The 15928-nt window shown below is 61.8% G+C and overlaps 1 protein-coding gene across 5 annotated transcripts in view; it reads left to right on the top strand.

Moving 5' to 3' along the window:
* Window positions 1-14606, top strand: part of PIP5K1C (phosphatidylinositol-4-phosphate 5-kinase type 1 gamma) — a 60239-nt gene extending 45633 nt beyond the window's left edge. For 2 of the 5 annotated variants that reach the window (XM_059061153.2, XM_067033156.1), the window contains exons 11-19: window positions 445-529; window positions 2224-2385; window positions 3203-3341; window positions 3432-3464; window positions 4587-4691; window positions 7214-7334; window positions 8737-8814; window positions 11357-11440; window positions 11740-14606. In XM_059061153.2, coding sequence (XP_058917136.1) covers window positions 445-529; window positions 2224-2385; window positions 3203-3341; window positions 3432-3464; window positions 4587-4691; window positions 7214-7334; window positions 8737-8814; window positions 11357-11440; window positions 11740-11742 — 810 coding nt within the window. In that variant the 3' untranslated portion in view covers window positions 11743-14606. The remainder of the gene's footprint in view (window positions 1-444; window positions 530-2223; window positions 2386-3202; window positions 3342-3431; window positions 3465-4586; window positions 4692-7213; window positions 7335-8736; window positions 8815-11356; window positions 11441-11739) is intronic. The other 3 variants (XM_059061154.2, XM_067033157.1, XM_059061155.2) reach the window with 3 other exon arrangements.
* The last annotated feature ends 1322 nt before the right edge of the window (window positions 14607-15928 follow it).

Below are 15928 nucleotides of genomic sequence, written 5' to 3'. Positions count from 1 at the left end.
CACGGACATCCCGTCCCTACATCCTGGCGAAACAGTCTCCCCGTGGCACAGATGAGGAGCGGTGCGTGGCCAGGGCCGCCCCCACCTGAGTGCAGGACGCCAGGCCCGCCTGGCCCGAGGACACCAGCCTCCCTGAGTCGCAGGGACAGGCCTGCAACCCAGCTTTCGAAGCGGGCTCGGGCCGTGCTCTCCCCGACCCTTGCGTTAGAGATTCTCTCCGGTTTCTTGATTTTGATACTTAACCTGTTTACCTCTTTGAAACATGGTTCAAAAAGTTAAAATTACAGATGCGGTTATTAGGAAACCACCTCCCCGCTTCCCCGTCCCTACCTGCTCCTTGGGTCCCCTCCCCACAGAGGTTACATCCCACCCCCGACACGGGAGCCCCCATGGGGCCGCAGCGCTCACCCCTGCCCGCCCTCGGGCCCCTACTTCCCTTCTCAGGACACCATCTCTGTCCACCGGCCCAGCTTCTACGCCGAGCGCTTCTTCAAGTTCATGAGCAACACCGTCTTCCGGAAGAACTCCTGTGAGTGCCCAGGCCCTCTGGGTGGGGGCGTGGAGGGAGGAGGGTGGAAGGTCAAGGGCAGGGTCAACCCGGTGCACTGGTCCTGTGTTGGACCAGCCTCGGGCCTCAGGCGGGGACTTGGTCCAAGGAACAGGGCGGTTGGGGTGGCCCCTCCAGGACACGGCACAGCGCCTGGCGCCCGCCCAGTCCCAGTCCTGCTCTTCCTCATGCTTCCCGCGCAACCTCGAGCAAGTGACACCCCCTTGGCTCCTCAGTTTCCCCATCTGTACAGTCCGGAGGGGGAGGTGTGTTCACGCACGCGATCAGTGGGGAAGCACCGTTGCCAAGGAGACGGGACCTTGCCACACGGAAGCGGCCGGTCATCGGCCAAATGGGCGTCGTCGGGGAGGGCACAGGGCGAGCGTGGTGGCCCCGGCCCGTGGTGGCCTCTGGAGGTCCCATGTCCGTGCTGGGCCTCCGGAGTCACAGACCCTGGTGCGCCCCAGGCAGGACCCCACATGGGGCCTGAAGGGGTCTTTCTCCCTACGCGTCTGTCACTGCCCCCCCCAACCCCTCACCCACCCCCCAAAAGGCAGGGTGCTTGTTCACTCTGGTTGCTCTACATCCCCAGCGTCCAGCCCGGGGCCTGGCACACAGTCGGTGCTCAGTAAGCGTCTGTGGGCGTGGGGATGGTCTTGGTGTGCGCCTTACTGTCCAGGCCTTGCGCTCCATGGGGGCTCCACGCAGGCAGCGGGAAGGGGCAGGCCCAGTGTCTGGCTCTCAGCTGGGGGGCTGCTCTCCCTACCTGGGCCAGACGTGTGCGGGCCGCGAGCCAGTGCCTGTCACCTGCAGGTGGCTCTCGGCACAGCTCCACGTTCTGTGACATCTAGTTGTACGCTGAGGTTGACTGTGGAGGGAATGTTTACGCCATGGAAATTGGCAAATACCACAAACCCAGCATCTGTCCCGAGAGCCAGTTGTTAACCTTTACCAGCACACCTCTTCCTGGAACCTTCTCAGGGTGCTGTTCCCACTGTGGTCCAGGGAGTTCGCAGGCCTCCAAGGACTGGATGGCTGTGCCTAAGGCAAACCGAGCGCCTACTGTATGCGGGAGCTAAGCTCGCCATGCTGGGGGCAGAGGTCACAGGGCCCGCTGGGAGAGGGTGGTGACAGGTCCTGACGGGGCGCAGAGGGCGTCTTGGGGTTTACCCGCCTCCCCTGATCCTGATGTTGCAGGCGAGGACTTGGGGGCCCCGAGAGCTGAGCTGCGTTCCCCAGGCCGTGCAGCCTGCATGGGAGCTAGACCCTCGGTACTGAGCCCCACTGTCCCAGGCCCTTGACTTCCATGTCAGTGGCGGGGCCGTGGCCGGGTGGGCTGGGACACGGTGGGTGAGGCCCCAAAGTGCTTGGTAAATGTTGGCAGCTGCCGGTCTGCTGCTGTTTCCGGGGGCCGGGGTGGGAGTGCTGGGTCCCTAGGGGCTCATCCCATCTCTCTTGACAGGCAGGACAGGTACCTGGGGCTCCCGGCACCTCCCGAGGCAAAGCCGGGTGGAAAGCAGGGCAGGCTTTCTCCACCAAGAGTGAAGAGCACTGGGGGACAGGCTGGAGGCGGGGTGCGTGGGGGGCAACCAGGCTTTTGTACAACGGAGGCACCGGGGGCTGCAGGGCCCGGCCTTGGTGCTGCCACCCAAGCACCCACCGCCCTCCCTCTGCAGCCCTCAAGTCCTCGCCGTCCAAGAAGGGCCGCGGTGCCTTGCTGGCCGTCAAGCCCCTAGGGCCCACCGCCGCCTTCTCGGCCAGCCAGATCCCCAGCGAGCGGGAGGACGCGCAGTACGACCTGCGGGGGGCCCGCAGCTACCCCACGCTGGAGGACGAAGGTGAGCAGGCAGGCCGGGAGATAAGGGGGCCCCTGGGGCAAGGCGTCGTCCCTGGGGGGCTGAGAAGGGAGGGGCTCAGGGAGCAACGGCAGCAGTCCCAACGGGAGGAAGGGGCCCCTGCAGGTGGGCCCAGCCTGGATGGGAAGGGGCGGTGACTGTAACCCAGCTGGGAAGTGGGGAGCAACTGGGACGGGCCCCCCCCACCGGAAGAGCCACAGCGAACACTGAGCATAGAATTTGCCTCCCCGCCCATCCCCCCCCAACCCACGCCCCAGAGGTGACAGGCTCCCTTCACATCAGACGTGCACAGAGACCTGGAGGGATGAAGTGCTTGATGGGGTTGGGCCTGATGTTCTGGAAGGTCCCTCCCGTCCCCTGGGTCAGAGATTCCAGGCAGGGAGGGGCTGGTGGAAGAGCATCAAGGAAGGGAGAAGCTGCCTGTGCAAGAGGCCCTGGGGTGGGACCTGGCCTAGCCTGTTGTGTCAGAGGAACAGCGAGGAGCCTGTGTATCTGGAGCAGAGGGGGAGAGGGGGAGAGGGGGAGAGGGCAAGTGAGGCCTGTGGAGCAGGACCCCCTGTGGGCCGAAGGGAGGGGTTCGGATTTTAGTTTGAGAGCAGTGGGAAGCTACCGGAAGACCTTATGCCGGGGGAGACTGGAGCACATCTGCCTGCTTAAAGCTGGCAGGGACCACAGTGTGGGGCGGCAGGTGGGTGGCAGGTGGGAGTGGGGGCACGGGTGGTGGAGGGTGAGCCGAGTTGTAGGTGGAGGCCAGAGGCCTCCCAGGCCCCCACAAGTGCCCTCCCGCTCCTCGCCACAGGCCGGCCAGACCTCCTGCCCTGCACACCGCCTTCTTTTGAGGAGGCCACCACCGCCTCCATCGCCACGACCCTGTCCTCCACGTCCCTCTCCATCCCGGAGCGGTCCCCCTCGGAGACATCAGAGCAGCCGCGGTACAGGTGAGCAGACCGGCCGTGTCCCTCCGTGAGGGGCTGTGCGTGGGCGGGGCCTCACCCCGCTTCTCCCACCTGCTTGTGGTCTCTCTGCAGGCGGCGCACGCAGTCCTCCGGACAGGATGGCCGGTGAGCTGAGACCCCAGCCCGCCCCAGTCCCTCCTCCGCTTTCCCCACCCAGAGCCCTTCGTCTCTGACCACTCCTTTCTGGGCACAGATTCAAGTCAGGCTCTAGAACCGCATAGAATATCTCAGGTCATTTTGTGTCTGTCTCCCACCTGGGTGCCCAGAGGACCCGCTCCCACATCTGCCTGTTGGTTCTTCTTTCTCTTTTCATTAATATTTTTATTCTAAGAGATACAAAAAGGAAAATAGTTAAGATGTTTCCCCCTGCCCCATGCCTGCTCCCCTCTCTGGGAGCAACTCCCCGGACGGATTTTTTTTGTCTCTTTCCGGAGATATTTGTGAATATACAAGCAGACACACATTCGGGCCTGTCTCTCCTCGTGTTTTGACCAGCGCGCACTCTGGGCGGCACGCTGACGCTCACTCTGTCACCTGCCAGCGGAAGGTCACCTGTCGGAGCAGGTGCTGGTTGCCGTCCCTCTAACGGGCCATGGACACTTGGGTTGTTCCCGGTTGTTTGATCTTGTAACAGGACTGCAGTGAAGAGGGCATTTCTGTAATTAGTTTTTTGGGGATAATTCCTGCCAGTTGAAAAAAAGTCATGGTGCAAAGTGCATCCCCCTCTGTCCAGCTACCTGCTCTGACGTCAGCCACCATTTTGCTCCCTGGTGTTGCCATCCAGAGATTCTGCACGCCTGGATGCTGGAATGTTCTGACCCACCTACACCACGGGTCTCGGCCTGGAACCCCAGAACCACCTCACCCCCTAGTCCAGGCCCCAGGCAGGTGCCTAGCTGCCCCCAGGGGGTGGGCGGGATCCAGGCCACCATTCACTCATCATGCCTCTGCTGGTGCCAGAGTCACAGGATAGCCCCAGATGGACCCTGCAGCCCCCAGGCGGGCATGACGGCCAGAGGGACCAGGTGTGAGCTGGGCTGGCTCAGGGCCCTGGTCTGGTGGTGCGCAGAGACAGCACCTCGTGGAGGCTTCCAGCTTGTTACCGGGACTTGCAATTGGCACCGGCCTGGAGCTCGGCTAGTGCTCCTGGTGGTGGTGGTGGTGGTGGCGGCGGGGGGGCGGGGTGGTGAGGAGGGAAACTGAGGCGCGGCTTCCCGTTGCCTCCAGGCCCCAGGAGGAGGCGCATGCGGAGGAGGACCTGCAGCAGATCACGGTGCAGGTGGAGCCCGCGTGCAGCGTTGAAATCGTGGTCCCCAAAGAGGAGGATGCGGGGTGAGTGGCCCCCGAGTCCCGGCGGTCCGATACCTGTTTCCTGCTTTCCAGTTCTGCTCTGGCCCCATTGGTCGAGCGTGGTCACGTGGCCAGATGGCCGCGGGGCAGGCTGGGAAAAGTAGTCCGCAAGCTGGAGGCGGGAATGGGGCTTCAGGGGCGAGGGGCGTGGGGCATTGGGGGTGGGGGGGAAGGGGACACGTGATGCCGGGAGCAGCGGGGGTCTTGCACTCGGGGAAGGGTCGCCTCCTCCAGGGCTCAGAGCCGTCCTGTCATCTGAGGTCACTTTCCCTCCCACCCTTCCTCTCTTCTCCCTCTTAGCTTTGCCGGGGATTGCAAGACAGAGACAAGCTTTTCAAAGAACCGGTTCGGGACTTAGTTACCTTTTCCCCTGTTGTGTTTTGTTTTTATCTCATTCACTGTAACTTGCCAGTAATGACTTCCCTCTAGCTGCTTCTGGTTTGTTTTCTCACTTGTTTCTTTTTTCCAGTGCTTAAATTCCCTTTTTTCTTTAATAATGAGGCCCTTAAGGCTATGTAGTTTCTTCTGAGTACTGCTTTTGCCGTGTCCCATGGGTTTTGACGGGAAGCAGTTCTCTTATACTGACTCACATGTGCACGGTTAGCGATTTTTTTATTTGCTCTTTGAATTAAGCTTAGTCGCTTTCAACCACCTGAGGGTGATTTTGCTCTCGGGAGAGTGGGCAACGGCTGGGAACATCTTTGATGGCCACGACCGGGGGTGCTCTTGGCATCATGGTGGGAGCCAGGGACGCTGCTCCACAGCCCACAGCGCCCAGGATGGCCCCCAGCAGAGAATGACCTGCCCGATGTCAGCAGTGCTGAGGGGGAGACCCTGGACTAAGACTTTTTAGGGGTGTCTCTCAAGCGTTTAAGATATTTTTTTTAATCTTTTTGGTACCTACTTCTAACTTTATTAGGTTTTGAGCTGAAGAAAATGGCCTAAAAAAGTCTACACTTTGGGGAATTCCCCGGTTGTTAAGACTCCGTGCTTCCACTGCAGGGGGCAGGGGTTCGATCCCTGGTCGGGGAACTGAGATCCCACATGCCGCGCAACACAGCCAAAAAAATCTACGCTGTTTTTTTTTTTTGGCTAGTTTGGGTCTTTGTTGCTGAGCGCGGGCTTTCTCTAGTTGTGGCGAGGGGGGCTACTCTTCGTTGTGGTGTGTGGGCTTCTCATTGCGGTGGCTTCTCTTTGTTGCGGAGGAAGGGCTCCAGGCGTGTAGGCTTCAGTAGTTGTGGCAGGCGGGCTCAGTAGTTGTGGCTCTCGGGCTGTAGAGAGCAGGCTTAGTAGTTGTGGCGCACAGGCTTAGTTGCTCCGCGGCATGTGGGATGTTCCTGGACTAGGGTTCGAACCCGTGTGCCCTGCATTGGCAGGCAGATTCTTCACCACTGCACCACCAGGGAAGTCCCCAAAATTCACTTTTTAAGTGTCGGTGGACACTTGGGAGAAAAGTGTCTTCTCTGTGAAAGGATGGAAAGTTCTTTACAAGCCTTTTCTGTCCAGCGTCTTGATTGGTGTCATCGGTTCCTTTATGTCCTTTCTTGTCTCTTGTCTGTTTGGGCTGTTTAATTCTATAACTGCCTTATTCAGTTCTTCTTGCCTTTCCCATAATTTTTGCTTTATATACTTTTTAGAATTTCTGTTCTATTTCTAGAGACTTTACGTAGCACTCCCAGCACACATTCCCAGGTGCACTTTGCTGTTATTTCACACACACGCACCAGTTCCTGCCACTGTCAGCTTTTTGCCATTAACTGAAGTGTTGCGGTGAGAAATGTCATTCAGTCTTTGCCCCACAAAACAAGTTGCTCTCAAACGTGACTGGAGAACCAGTTCTGCACGGTTTCAGGTGCTCTTTCTTCTCAGAACTTGTCATTTTATCCAGGAGGTAAAATTTAGTCACCAGTCACATGGCCGCCAGCCGCGGCCCCGGGCATGTTCCTTACCTTCACTCTGAGCCTCAGTTTCCTCATCTGTAACACAGGACAGCAGCAGCATCCCCCCTTCCCGAGTGGAAGTTCGGTGGGTCTATTCACGCAAGGCCCTCAGACAGGCCTGGCACCTAGTAAGTGCTCAGAAAAGAGGAGAAAGAGGTTCTGGCCCCTCGGGTGTAGGTGCCATGTGTCCCCACTTTACCGACGAGGAAACTGAGGCTCCGAAAAAGAACGTGGTCCTCGTGGCTGCCCAGCAAGTGAGTGGTGAGGCAGGGCTCTGCGCACGGGCGTGGACCTGAACAAATAGAGGGGGAAGGGCCCGCCTGCTCGGGGGTGGGCACGTTGTTCCCTGGGCCGCAGCAGTGCTTGGGGGCGTTCTGTTTGTTCTGTGCGGGAACTAAAACATGTCAGACAGGGTGCATCCCCGCAGTTGGACTCCCTGCGTCGGTGGCCTCTGTGATGAAGGACGGTGCGGAGCGGAGAGGGTCCTGGCGTGTGGGCTGGAGAAGGCACGGGCTGTCCAGAGCACCCCCAGCCAGGACTCCCGTGTCTTCCCCGTGTCCCCAGGGAGGGGTCGTCCCCGGCCTGTGCCTCTGCTGCCGTCGAAGTGGAAACCGCCAGCCAGGCCTCCGAGCCTGCCAGCCAGGCCTCAGATGAGGAGGACGCGCCCGCCACAGACATCTACTTTGTAAGTCCTCCCGGGATCCCTCCCGTCGCCGGACCCTCCACCACCTGTGTGTGCTCACGCGTGCGCACACACACGCACGTGCCTGTATGAGCCCACGTGTGCTTACACCCACAGCCGTTCACACACGCGCACCCTGCTCCCTCATGGGCTCGGGCTGACACATCGCACACTTAAGGCGCCTGTGCACACCTGCACGTGCACTCACACGGAGGCACACGTGTGTGCTCACCTTGCAACACTCGGGGCCCCGTGCCCGCCCAGCACGCTCACACTCGGGTGTTGGGGAGCACCCCCGTCCCTCACCATCCAGCCCAGGCCTCATGACCACAGCTGGCCACGAGCCCAGGCCCTGTCTCCAGCGGTGCCCCGGGAAACATCTGGAGTCCTCAAGCGCTCGGCCCCGATGGCCTGAGGGGAGGCCCAGGCCCTGGGTCCCGGGGCAGCTCGGGCTGGCCGTGGTGGGCTGGCATGACGCGCACCTTCTCTCTCCGGGTGGTGGGTGCGGAGGGTGGGCTCCGTGCTCAGCGAGGCCAGGGCCCCGCCAAGAGGGGCAGGTGGGCTCCACTCTGCCGACTTCACAGGATGAGGATGCACACACAGCTGCTCCTGGACGAGGTGGCGTCCGTCAGAGCAGGAAGGGGCCCTGCCCCGGGGACCCGGGCCCTCTCTCCACAGCTGGGGGTCTCCTTCCCCACACACCTCCCATGGGCGGGCAGGGAGCTGAACCAGGAGCCTGGGTGAAGTGGGTGCCTGGGGGCCAGGGAGCCCCCGACAGTGGGTCCTGGAGCCATCTCCCTTGGGTGGCCCTGCTCAGGGATCACACGGTCCCAGTTACAACAGAGAGGGCCAGACACGCGCCCAGCCGCCCGTCCTCTTCCCAGGCCTTCATTCTCACCTCTGACCCCCGACCCTGCCGCAGGAAAATGAGCCGGGGCCTGCCCCCTGCCCGGCGCTGGGCCTCGGGGCCTGTTTGGGTGAGCCTGGCCCTCCCGCTGGCATCGCTGCTTCGTAACTAACACCGACCTCCCTGCTCTCGGTCGCTGAGCCGGTGCTGCCAGGGCGCGGCCCTGCCTGGCCTGGAGGGTACCAAGTGCAGCCTGTGTGTCGCCCCACCTGCCGTCCGCTCCCGCCGGGGCTGGTTGCTTCCCGCTCTCTGGATCTGTGTGGGAGGTGGCCCCTGGGGCCGTGTCCTGTCATGTGCGTCAGGGTCCCGAAACCCCCGAGTGGGCAGCAGAGAAGGAAGCCAGTGGGATCCCCGCCCACACCTGCTGCTTGGCCGTGGGCTCACCTGCCCCTCCCGGTGCCCTCCCTGCCTGACCGCCTGCCAGATCCCTGTGGCCTCATCCTGTCACTTCATCCTGTCCTCTGTTTGCTTCCTCCCCCGCCCACCCGGCCCGCCCAGTTCACCGATGGGAGGTACTGGATTTACTCTCCCCGGCATCGCCGACTGCGGGCCGTGACGCTGAGCTCCTCAGGGACTGTAAGTGACCGTGGCAGGCCTCCAGGGAGCCCAGCCCCGCCCCGTGCCATGGGCAGCAGGGAGCCACAGGTCCTGGCCGTTCCTCTTCCTCTGAGAAGGGACTCGGGGAGAATGTCACTGTGGCTGAGGTCCGCCGTGCTGGCCCATGTGGGGCTCCGTGCTGCAGGCATCCTATGGGGACGTTGCTTATTCCCCGCCGAGGTGGGCATCAGTGGGCCTGCGGGCACACAGCTGGCGCTCCGGGGGCCGGCCTGGCTGTGGCAGGGTCTGCATCTGACCCCCATCCCCTGGCCGCCCTTGCCCCTTGTCCCAATCCTCCCGGGTCAGGGACGTGACAGGTGCACTGCTCCCACCTGTTCAGACCTTGCTGCTGACGGCTCCCACGGGGTGCCTGTCCCGTGAAGGGGGTGGCGTCATGAATCAGCAGAGGGACTGCACATCCAAGCTCTTAATTGCAGGAGGAAGGAGCTGGTGTCTCCATACCCATTTCACAGATGGAGACACCGAGTCCCTGGCTCTCCGGGGAGCTCATGAGAGTGCAGGGTAGACACAATCTGGATCCCAAGCTTCAGGCTCCTGGGTGTCTAATAAACACTTATCCACTCAGTGTGCCTGGGATGCTGTGGGGATATTGTGTAGCGGCGGCATCGTTAGTGCTTGTTATTGTCATGGTGAGCAATAAATGGGGGCCCAGAGAGGCCAAGTAACCTCCCAGAGGCACACAGCACTCAAACGGGCAGGACAAGGCAAAGGCCGAAAGCGAGACTTTGTGTTCTCAAGATGAGGCCCCTCGGAGACCACACTCCAGCCCCGTCAGCAGCCCCTCTGAGCGTCACTGGGTGTCGGGCGCTGCCGGGCGAGCCTGAAAAAGGGAGACCGCTTCCACAGCCCTCCCGCCACTCTCGGTCCAGCCGGGGACGCCACTCCCCAGAGATGGTCCCAGAGTCGGGGACACGTGGCCCACAAGGGCCATAGGGTGGGGCGCTGTGGCAGAGGCTGCCTGGAGGGGGCTTGACCCGGACTTTGAGAAACGCGTGGGGTGTGGGGAGGCGGAAGAGGAAGGGTGGTCTTGGCTGGAGCACCGAAGAGGCAGGAGCCTGGAGGCCGATGGGAGGAGAGGGAGCGGCGAGAGGAAGGCCGGACCCCGAGGCCGGCGGTGCGGGGCAGGCGTGCTCTTGGCCCGACTTCCGTGGGTCACCCAGGGCTGGCTCGTCACGGGGCCCCTGCGGGACCTCTGTGTCATCCCCACTCTGAGCCCAGCAGGGCAGCCACCCCAGTGTCAGGAGCTGTTGTGGCCCCAGACGGGCCTGGCCCTGCCCTCCGGGCTCCCAGGTGGGCAGGGGGTCGGGGGGGTTATTGCTTTGTGACCCCCTGAAGCAATGGGCGGGGCCCGAGCTGGGGTCTCGCCCTGCTGCCCCAGACGCTTTGTGCAAACCCCTCCGTAGGTGGACACGGTTCTCGTGGGTGCGCGGCCTGGGCCCACACGGGTACCGGGATGGCCTGTGAGCTGCGGGGATAGTGGGGCGGAGCAGGCGCAGAGGCGGCCGGCGGGCCCCAAGGGCAGCAGGGCAGAGGCCAGTTGCTGGTGGTGCCCCAAGCCCGCCGAGGAGGGGGTGGGTCTTGGGGTGCCATGGTGGGCTTAGGGGCCGTGGGACGCCCAGGGGGACGTGGCCAGAACAGGTGTGTGCTCTGGCGGGGGTGGTGGAGGTCACAGGCTGTGGGGGACGTTGAAGGAAGAGAGAGGGGAAGGCGGCTGGGGGAGCCCCAAGAATGTTCTAGTGGTGAGAGCAGACCTGGGAGGGACGAGGGGGCTGGAGGAACGTATGTCCTCCCCGCAGTAGGATCCGCACTGGGACCCCTCCCCAGACGCAGCTGGAGGAAGTCCAGCCTGCGGCCCCTCGGCGGCCAGTCCCCGGGGCTCTGCCTGTCCCCAGGCTGGGACTTGGGCTCCGCTGCGCCCCCTCCCCAGGAAGGTGACCCCGGGCTCTTAGAGCGGGGCAGGGAGGCCTCTGCTGCTTGCTCTCTGGGTGGCGCCTGCCTGGGTCTCCCCTGATTAAACCTGTGTGTGCCGGTGCTGAAAGGCTTCCCGGGTCAGGAAATGGGCTCTCCCCGAGTCCCCACCGCTCAGGACCCCCAGCAGAGGGTCTCCAGGGTGCTGTGGGGATAGGCCGGAGGTCAGGGCGCCATGGGGGCGGTGTGGACAGCAGAGCAAACCAAGCCCCGCCCGCCCTCCCCGCCTCCCGCTGTGCCGGCCCCGCCTCGACCCCCCGCTCACCGCTTCCTGCTGCCCGCCCCACCGCGCTCTGGCCACTCAGCCCCAGAGACCCGGCCCCCGACCCCGCCGAGCCCGAGGGCCATCCGGGTTGGGGCAGGTCCCCGTCAGGGAGAGGGCAGCAGGGGCTGAGCCGCCCACCCGTGCCGCCTTGGGGGCCCCCTCTTTTATTTCTGTTTCTTCCTTCCTTCCTGTCGCCTCTGTCGTACCTCCTCGCACCCTGCTCTTCTTCTGCGCCCTTCCCGCACGTGCCGCCCGCCTGCCCTCCAGCCCACCGATGAGAGGAGCTGGGTGTACTCCCCACTTCACTATAGCACGCAGGCCCACCCCGCCTCCGACGGCGAGAGCGACACAGTAAGTGCGCCGCGGCTGGCCAGCCGGGCCCACTCGGGGCTCAGGCCCATGGCCTTGGCCAAGGAGGGCCTGAAAGCCTGGCCTCTGGGCACCCCGGGACCGACAGGGAAACTGAGGCCCAGGGCGGGAGGGGCAGCTGGGCTCTACCGTGTGGGGGCCTGTGTCCAGCCCTCATGGCTCCTGGGGTCCCTGGCCCTCGGCATCAGCTGTGGGGCCTGACCCGGCCAGGGGAGGCCCAGCAGCGGGTGTGGGTCCGGCCCCAGCCCACCATGGCCTCACCCGCCCCCCTGCCTCTTCAGTAATTCCTATGCAGGCACTGATGGAGCCGAGTGTCCGCTGCTGCCTCAGCTGCTCCCTGGAGGTGCTGCCCACCTGCTCAGCCCAGAGCTCGGGAGACGCCCGCCTGGCCGCCGGCCCTCGCCCTCGCCCTCCCCTCGACGGTGCCGACGCTCGGGCTGCGGCGATCCCAATCCGGGCGGCTCGCCTGGCCCCGGCTCCCCGTCAGCTCCCTATGCCTGATACTGTGAACCCTCCTGAGTTTCCAATCATGTATTTATTGGGGGCCCTTATTCTTTGCACAGACGTGGCAGCATACATGTGTGTTTTTTTAGAAAAAGAAAAAGGCCAAAAAAAAAAAAAAAACCACCACACAATGGAAAAGAAAAAACTCCTTTCCACTGCACTTCTGGTTCTTTGCTGTGCTTGCATGTGTCTTGCTGAGGGAACCAGGCCCTAGGCTCTGGGACCTGCACCCCAGTGGAATCCATTCCAAGTCCTGGCCGGGATGGACGGGCCCCTGGGACGGAAGGGCTGCCGGGTCCCCAGGGCGCCTCTGGAGGCCTCCCACCGTGCCTGCCAGGCGCTCTTGGCTCAGGGTTTTGGGCCAAGAGCCGGGCACTGTCCTCGAGGGTGGCCGGGCGGTGGCTGGGGGCGCTCTCCACCCTGTCACCCCTGCCATCTCTCAGCATCTGTTTCCCACCTCCGCGGTGACCTTGAGCGGGAATCACCAGGCATGAGTAGAACCTCCATGTGGACTCACGGCCGCCCCCTCTCAATGGAGCTCAGGGCCGTGGGCTTAACCTCTCCTCCAGAAGACGGGCCAAGCTGGGAGGAGGCGGCTGGGCCCTCAGCCCACGGGACTTCCCGAGAGCCATGTCCTGGAGCAGAGCCCCACAGTCAGGCGCCCGGCCTAGAGGACCAGACCCCCTTGAGTGAGAGGACTGAGGTGGGCGTCCTCTCTCTTTTTAATGGTGGGGGCACCTGTGCTGATTGAAGGACAGGAGAAGAAATTCTCGGAGAAAAACAAATTTTTTTTTTTTTTTGGATGGTCATCTTCAGCAGGACAACCACTGCTGGGCCCAGAGCCCCACAGAGCGCCACCAGGGGCCCCTGCTGTGTCCACAGCAGGCTGCTAGGGCCGGCAGCTTAGCATGGTCTCTCCCGCCTCTGGAGGAGGGACACATCAGGGATGGTTTCCCCTGGCCCGCCCCGCCCTGCGTGGGAGGAGCTGAGAGCTAGCGTGGAGTGGAAGTTGCACCTTCTGGGAAAATTTCTCCCCACCTTTGCCTCCCTGGTGGAGCCTGAGACGGCTGGAGAACCCACCGACCCAGGAATTTGATTTTTTGAGTCCATTGCAAACTGCGTACACTGCTGTCCTCCTGCTGGGTGGGCCCCACCTCGCCTCCCCCGCACAGCCCGCTTCGTGCGCCTGGCCGGAACCTGGTGTCTACCTGCGCCTCTCTTCCCTGGAGAACTGGTCTGCGCCCTGGGGGCTCTCCCCGCGCAGGGCCACCAGGGACACTTTAGCACGAAGCAGCTCTGGGAAGAGGACCTGTCCGAACAAGCCTGTGGGTGTCCTGCACTAGAAGCAAAACCGCGTCCTCCCCTCCTGTCCACGGAAGGTGTGTCCAAACTCCAGAACGTCCTCGCCTGGACTTCACATGGGCGCCCTCTGCAATGCCTGCCCCGTCCTGCCCTGGGGGAGGCGGGCTGAGTGGGCAGAGGTCTGAAGGGGACGAACAGGGACTGCCGAGCTGCCCAAAAGCCGACCGGAGTCCCCGCCCGGGCCCCCAGAGGCCACGCACAGAGACACTGTGTCCCGTGGGGACCAGCAGAGCATCAGGCCCCACGTCCAGGGCACCCTTAGCCACCTGGAGCTGCAGGAGCTGGGCCCCCCAGGCTTTCCTGAGTGAACCACGGAACAAATGCATCAGTCGGACGCTGACTCGGAGAAGTTTGCAAGCCTCCTGGTGATCAAGACGTTTCCATTTTTGTGCTAAGTCATGAACACCCCTTTGAAGACCCCCTTTGTGTTAGTTGCATTCTTTGTCCCTTTTTCAGAGAACTGTCACACGGATGCAAAGTGGTCTGCGGACAGGGCCGACGGGAGGCATGTGCTTATTTATGGTCAGGGCAAGGGTAGGAAGCCAGGACCTTATTTATCACGTGTAGTGAACTCGCGGCCTTCCCCAGACCCCCAGCAAGCAGGGCCCTGGATCCACCCAGCTGTCGCCCCCACCCCGCCCCAGAATGGAAGTCTGTCGACTCCTTTGTGGCGATGTCCTGGTTCTGTCGCAGCTCGTCCCTGACGGCTGCTCTAACTGCGAGCGTGGGCACGAATGTACAAATGGAAGGCGTGTTCTGAGACTGACAAGGTGGAACCTCCGGTGTGTCCCCTGCTGGCCTCTGGCCTCTGCCTCCTCTCGCCCTCTCCCCTCCACCACCTGGCTCAGTGCAATACTCCCGTCCCACTGGGGCCCCCTGCCATGGTACTGTCGCCGTAGCCCCTCGGTCCCCACCCCGGGACGAGCACCCTTGGCCACCTTCTCTGGTGGTTCAGTTGCATCGCCTATCCCCATCCCAACCCCGTTTTTATGGCCGAACTGATTTCCAAACACAACGAGAAACTGCAAACCTTGTGTGTCTTAATTCTCACCGGGGGTTCCGTGTGCTCACCCCCCATGGTCTGATGTGTGACAATCCGGGGCACAGCCTCCTCGGGCACAGGACGCCATCCCGCTCAAACCCAGAGCCGTGGGCGCCTCTGTAACCGCAGCCACTTCTGGCCCCGTAACACTCATATGCAGCCCCGGGACCCCAGCCCCGCCGTCCCCCCCCCCTTTTTACTTGGAAGAGATCTCTCTAATAAATCGGGTAATAAGCATCAGCCGCCTCTGTCTCTCTGTGCGTTCCGGTGGTCAGAGTGGGAGTTTAAAGGACTGACTTTGAAGGAGAGCACAAAGAAACCTTAGTAATAATCAAAATAATTAAATAACAACGGACCCGAATGCCTTAATAGTAGTGAGTTCCAGTTCAGCTCGGAAAAACTTAAAAGCTCACATCAGTGCAACCCAGCTGGAAGGAACGAACACTCCCCGGAGTTTATATTTGTTCTGCCAGAGTCTCTCAAATTGAGTAATGCATGGACCCCTTTTAAGGGGAAAATATTTCTCCCGGACTCCCAATTTGAGAAACACTGCATTGAAAATAAGATCCTGTCTGTAAGCAAGCCCTTGGAGAGAACCCAGTTTTAATCCCAGACGCAGACGGTTCGGCTTGTTTATACACAAGACTAGGCGATCGAGAATGTGCTCACCTTACATTCAGAGATGAGTATCCAGATACGCTCAAGGATGCAACTGCATCGGGAAAATCACCAGGACAACCCACATCCCATGACAGGCAGTCATCAAGGGTTCCCTTTGCGCCACCACCACCACCTCGGCACCAAGCAGAGAATACAAAGCTAGCATCTAGGGTGGTGTTAGGAAGTTGTATTACAGGATAAACATTTAAAGTATTAAGTGCCATTCTCTGGGGTGGGCTGGGAGAGCTCAGAGCAGGACTTCGGGGTCCTTCAGTTCTCCGGGCCTCCATTCTTGCCCCTTTATGGTTTTGCCCCTGCCTGCCTGCCTGCCTGCCCTGAAGGGACCCCACCTAAAGACCCCTTTCATCCCTCCTTGCTCAAAGCCCTCTTACGGTTCGCCAGCACCCAGAGGACAAAGCTGGACCACCAAGTTCAAATCCCTGCTCTGCACTGCCTCATTTGAGGGCGGGGGTGTTACAGTGACTTTCACTCTCTAAGCCTCAGTTTCCCTCCCTATAAAATGGGTTAATGGGGAACTTAAGGAGTTATCCAAGTTATGTTTTGGTTTTTTACCTTAACCCCTGAAACACTTAGGTATTATTGGCGGGTGGTGAAGCATGATGGTGACTCTCACAGAGGGTCAGCCCAGCATCTAAGGCTTTTCAGTCTCCGTCCCAGCTCCCACCCCTCGCCTTCTTGGGCAGCCTGAACTCTCCCCTACGGTCTTTGAGGCTTCCCCGCCTCCACAGGCCGCGAGACCTCGCTCCCGGGACACGCCTCCCTTGGCTACGCCCCGAGACCCCGCCTTCTCTTGATCCCGCCCACGCCGTCTCCAGTTCCTCTCTTCTCGGTCCCGCCTCCCCAGGCTCCGCCCACTCACCGTTCCTGGTTCAACCTTGCTC

Source organism: Kogia breviceps, chromosome 4 (assembly GCF_026419965.1).
Source record: "Kogia breviceps isolate mKogBre1 chromosome 4, mKogBre1 haplotype 1, whole genome shotgun sequence".
In the NCBI taxonomy this organism is placed as follows: domain Eukaryota; kingdom Metazoa; phylum Chordata; class Mammalia; order Artiodactyla; family Physeteridae; genus Kogia; species Kogia breviceps.
This window is presented reverse-complemented; position numbering and strand designations above follow the sequence as displayed.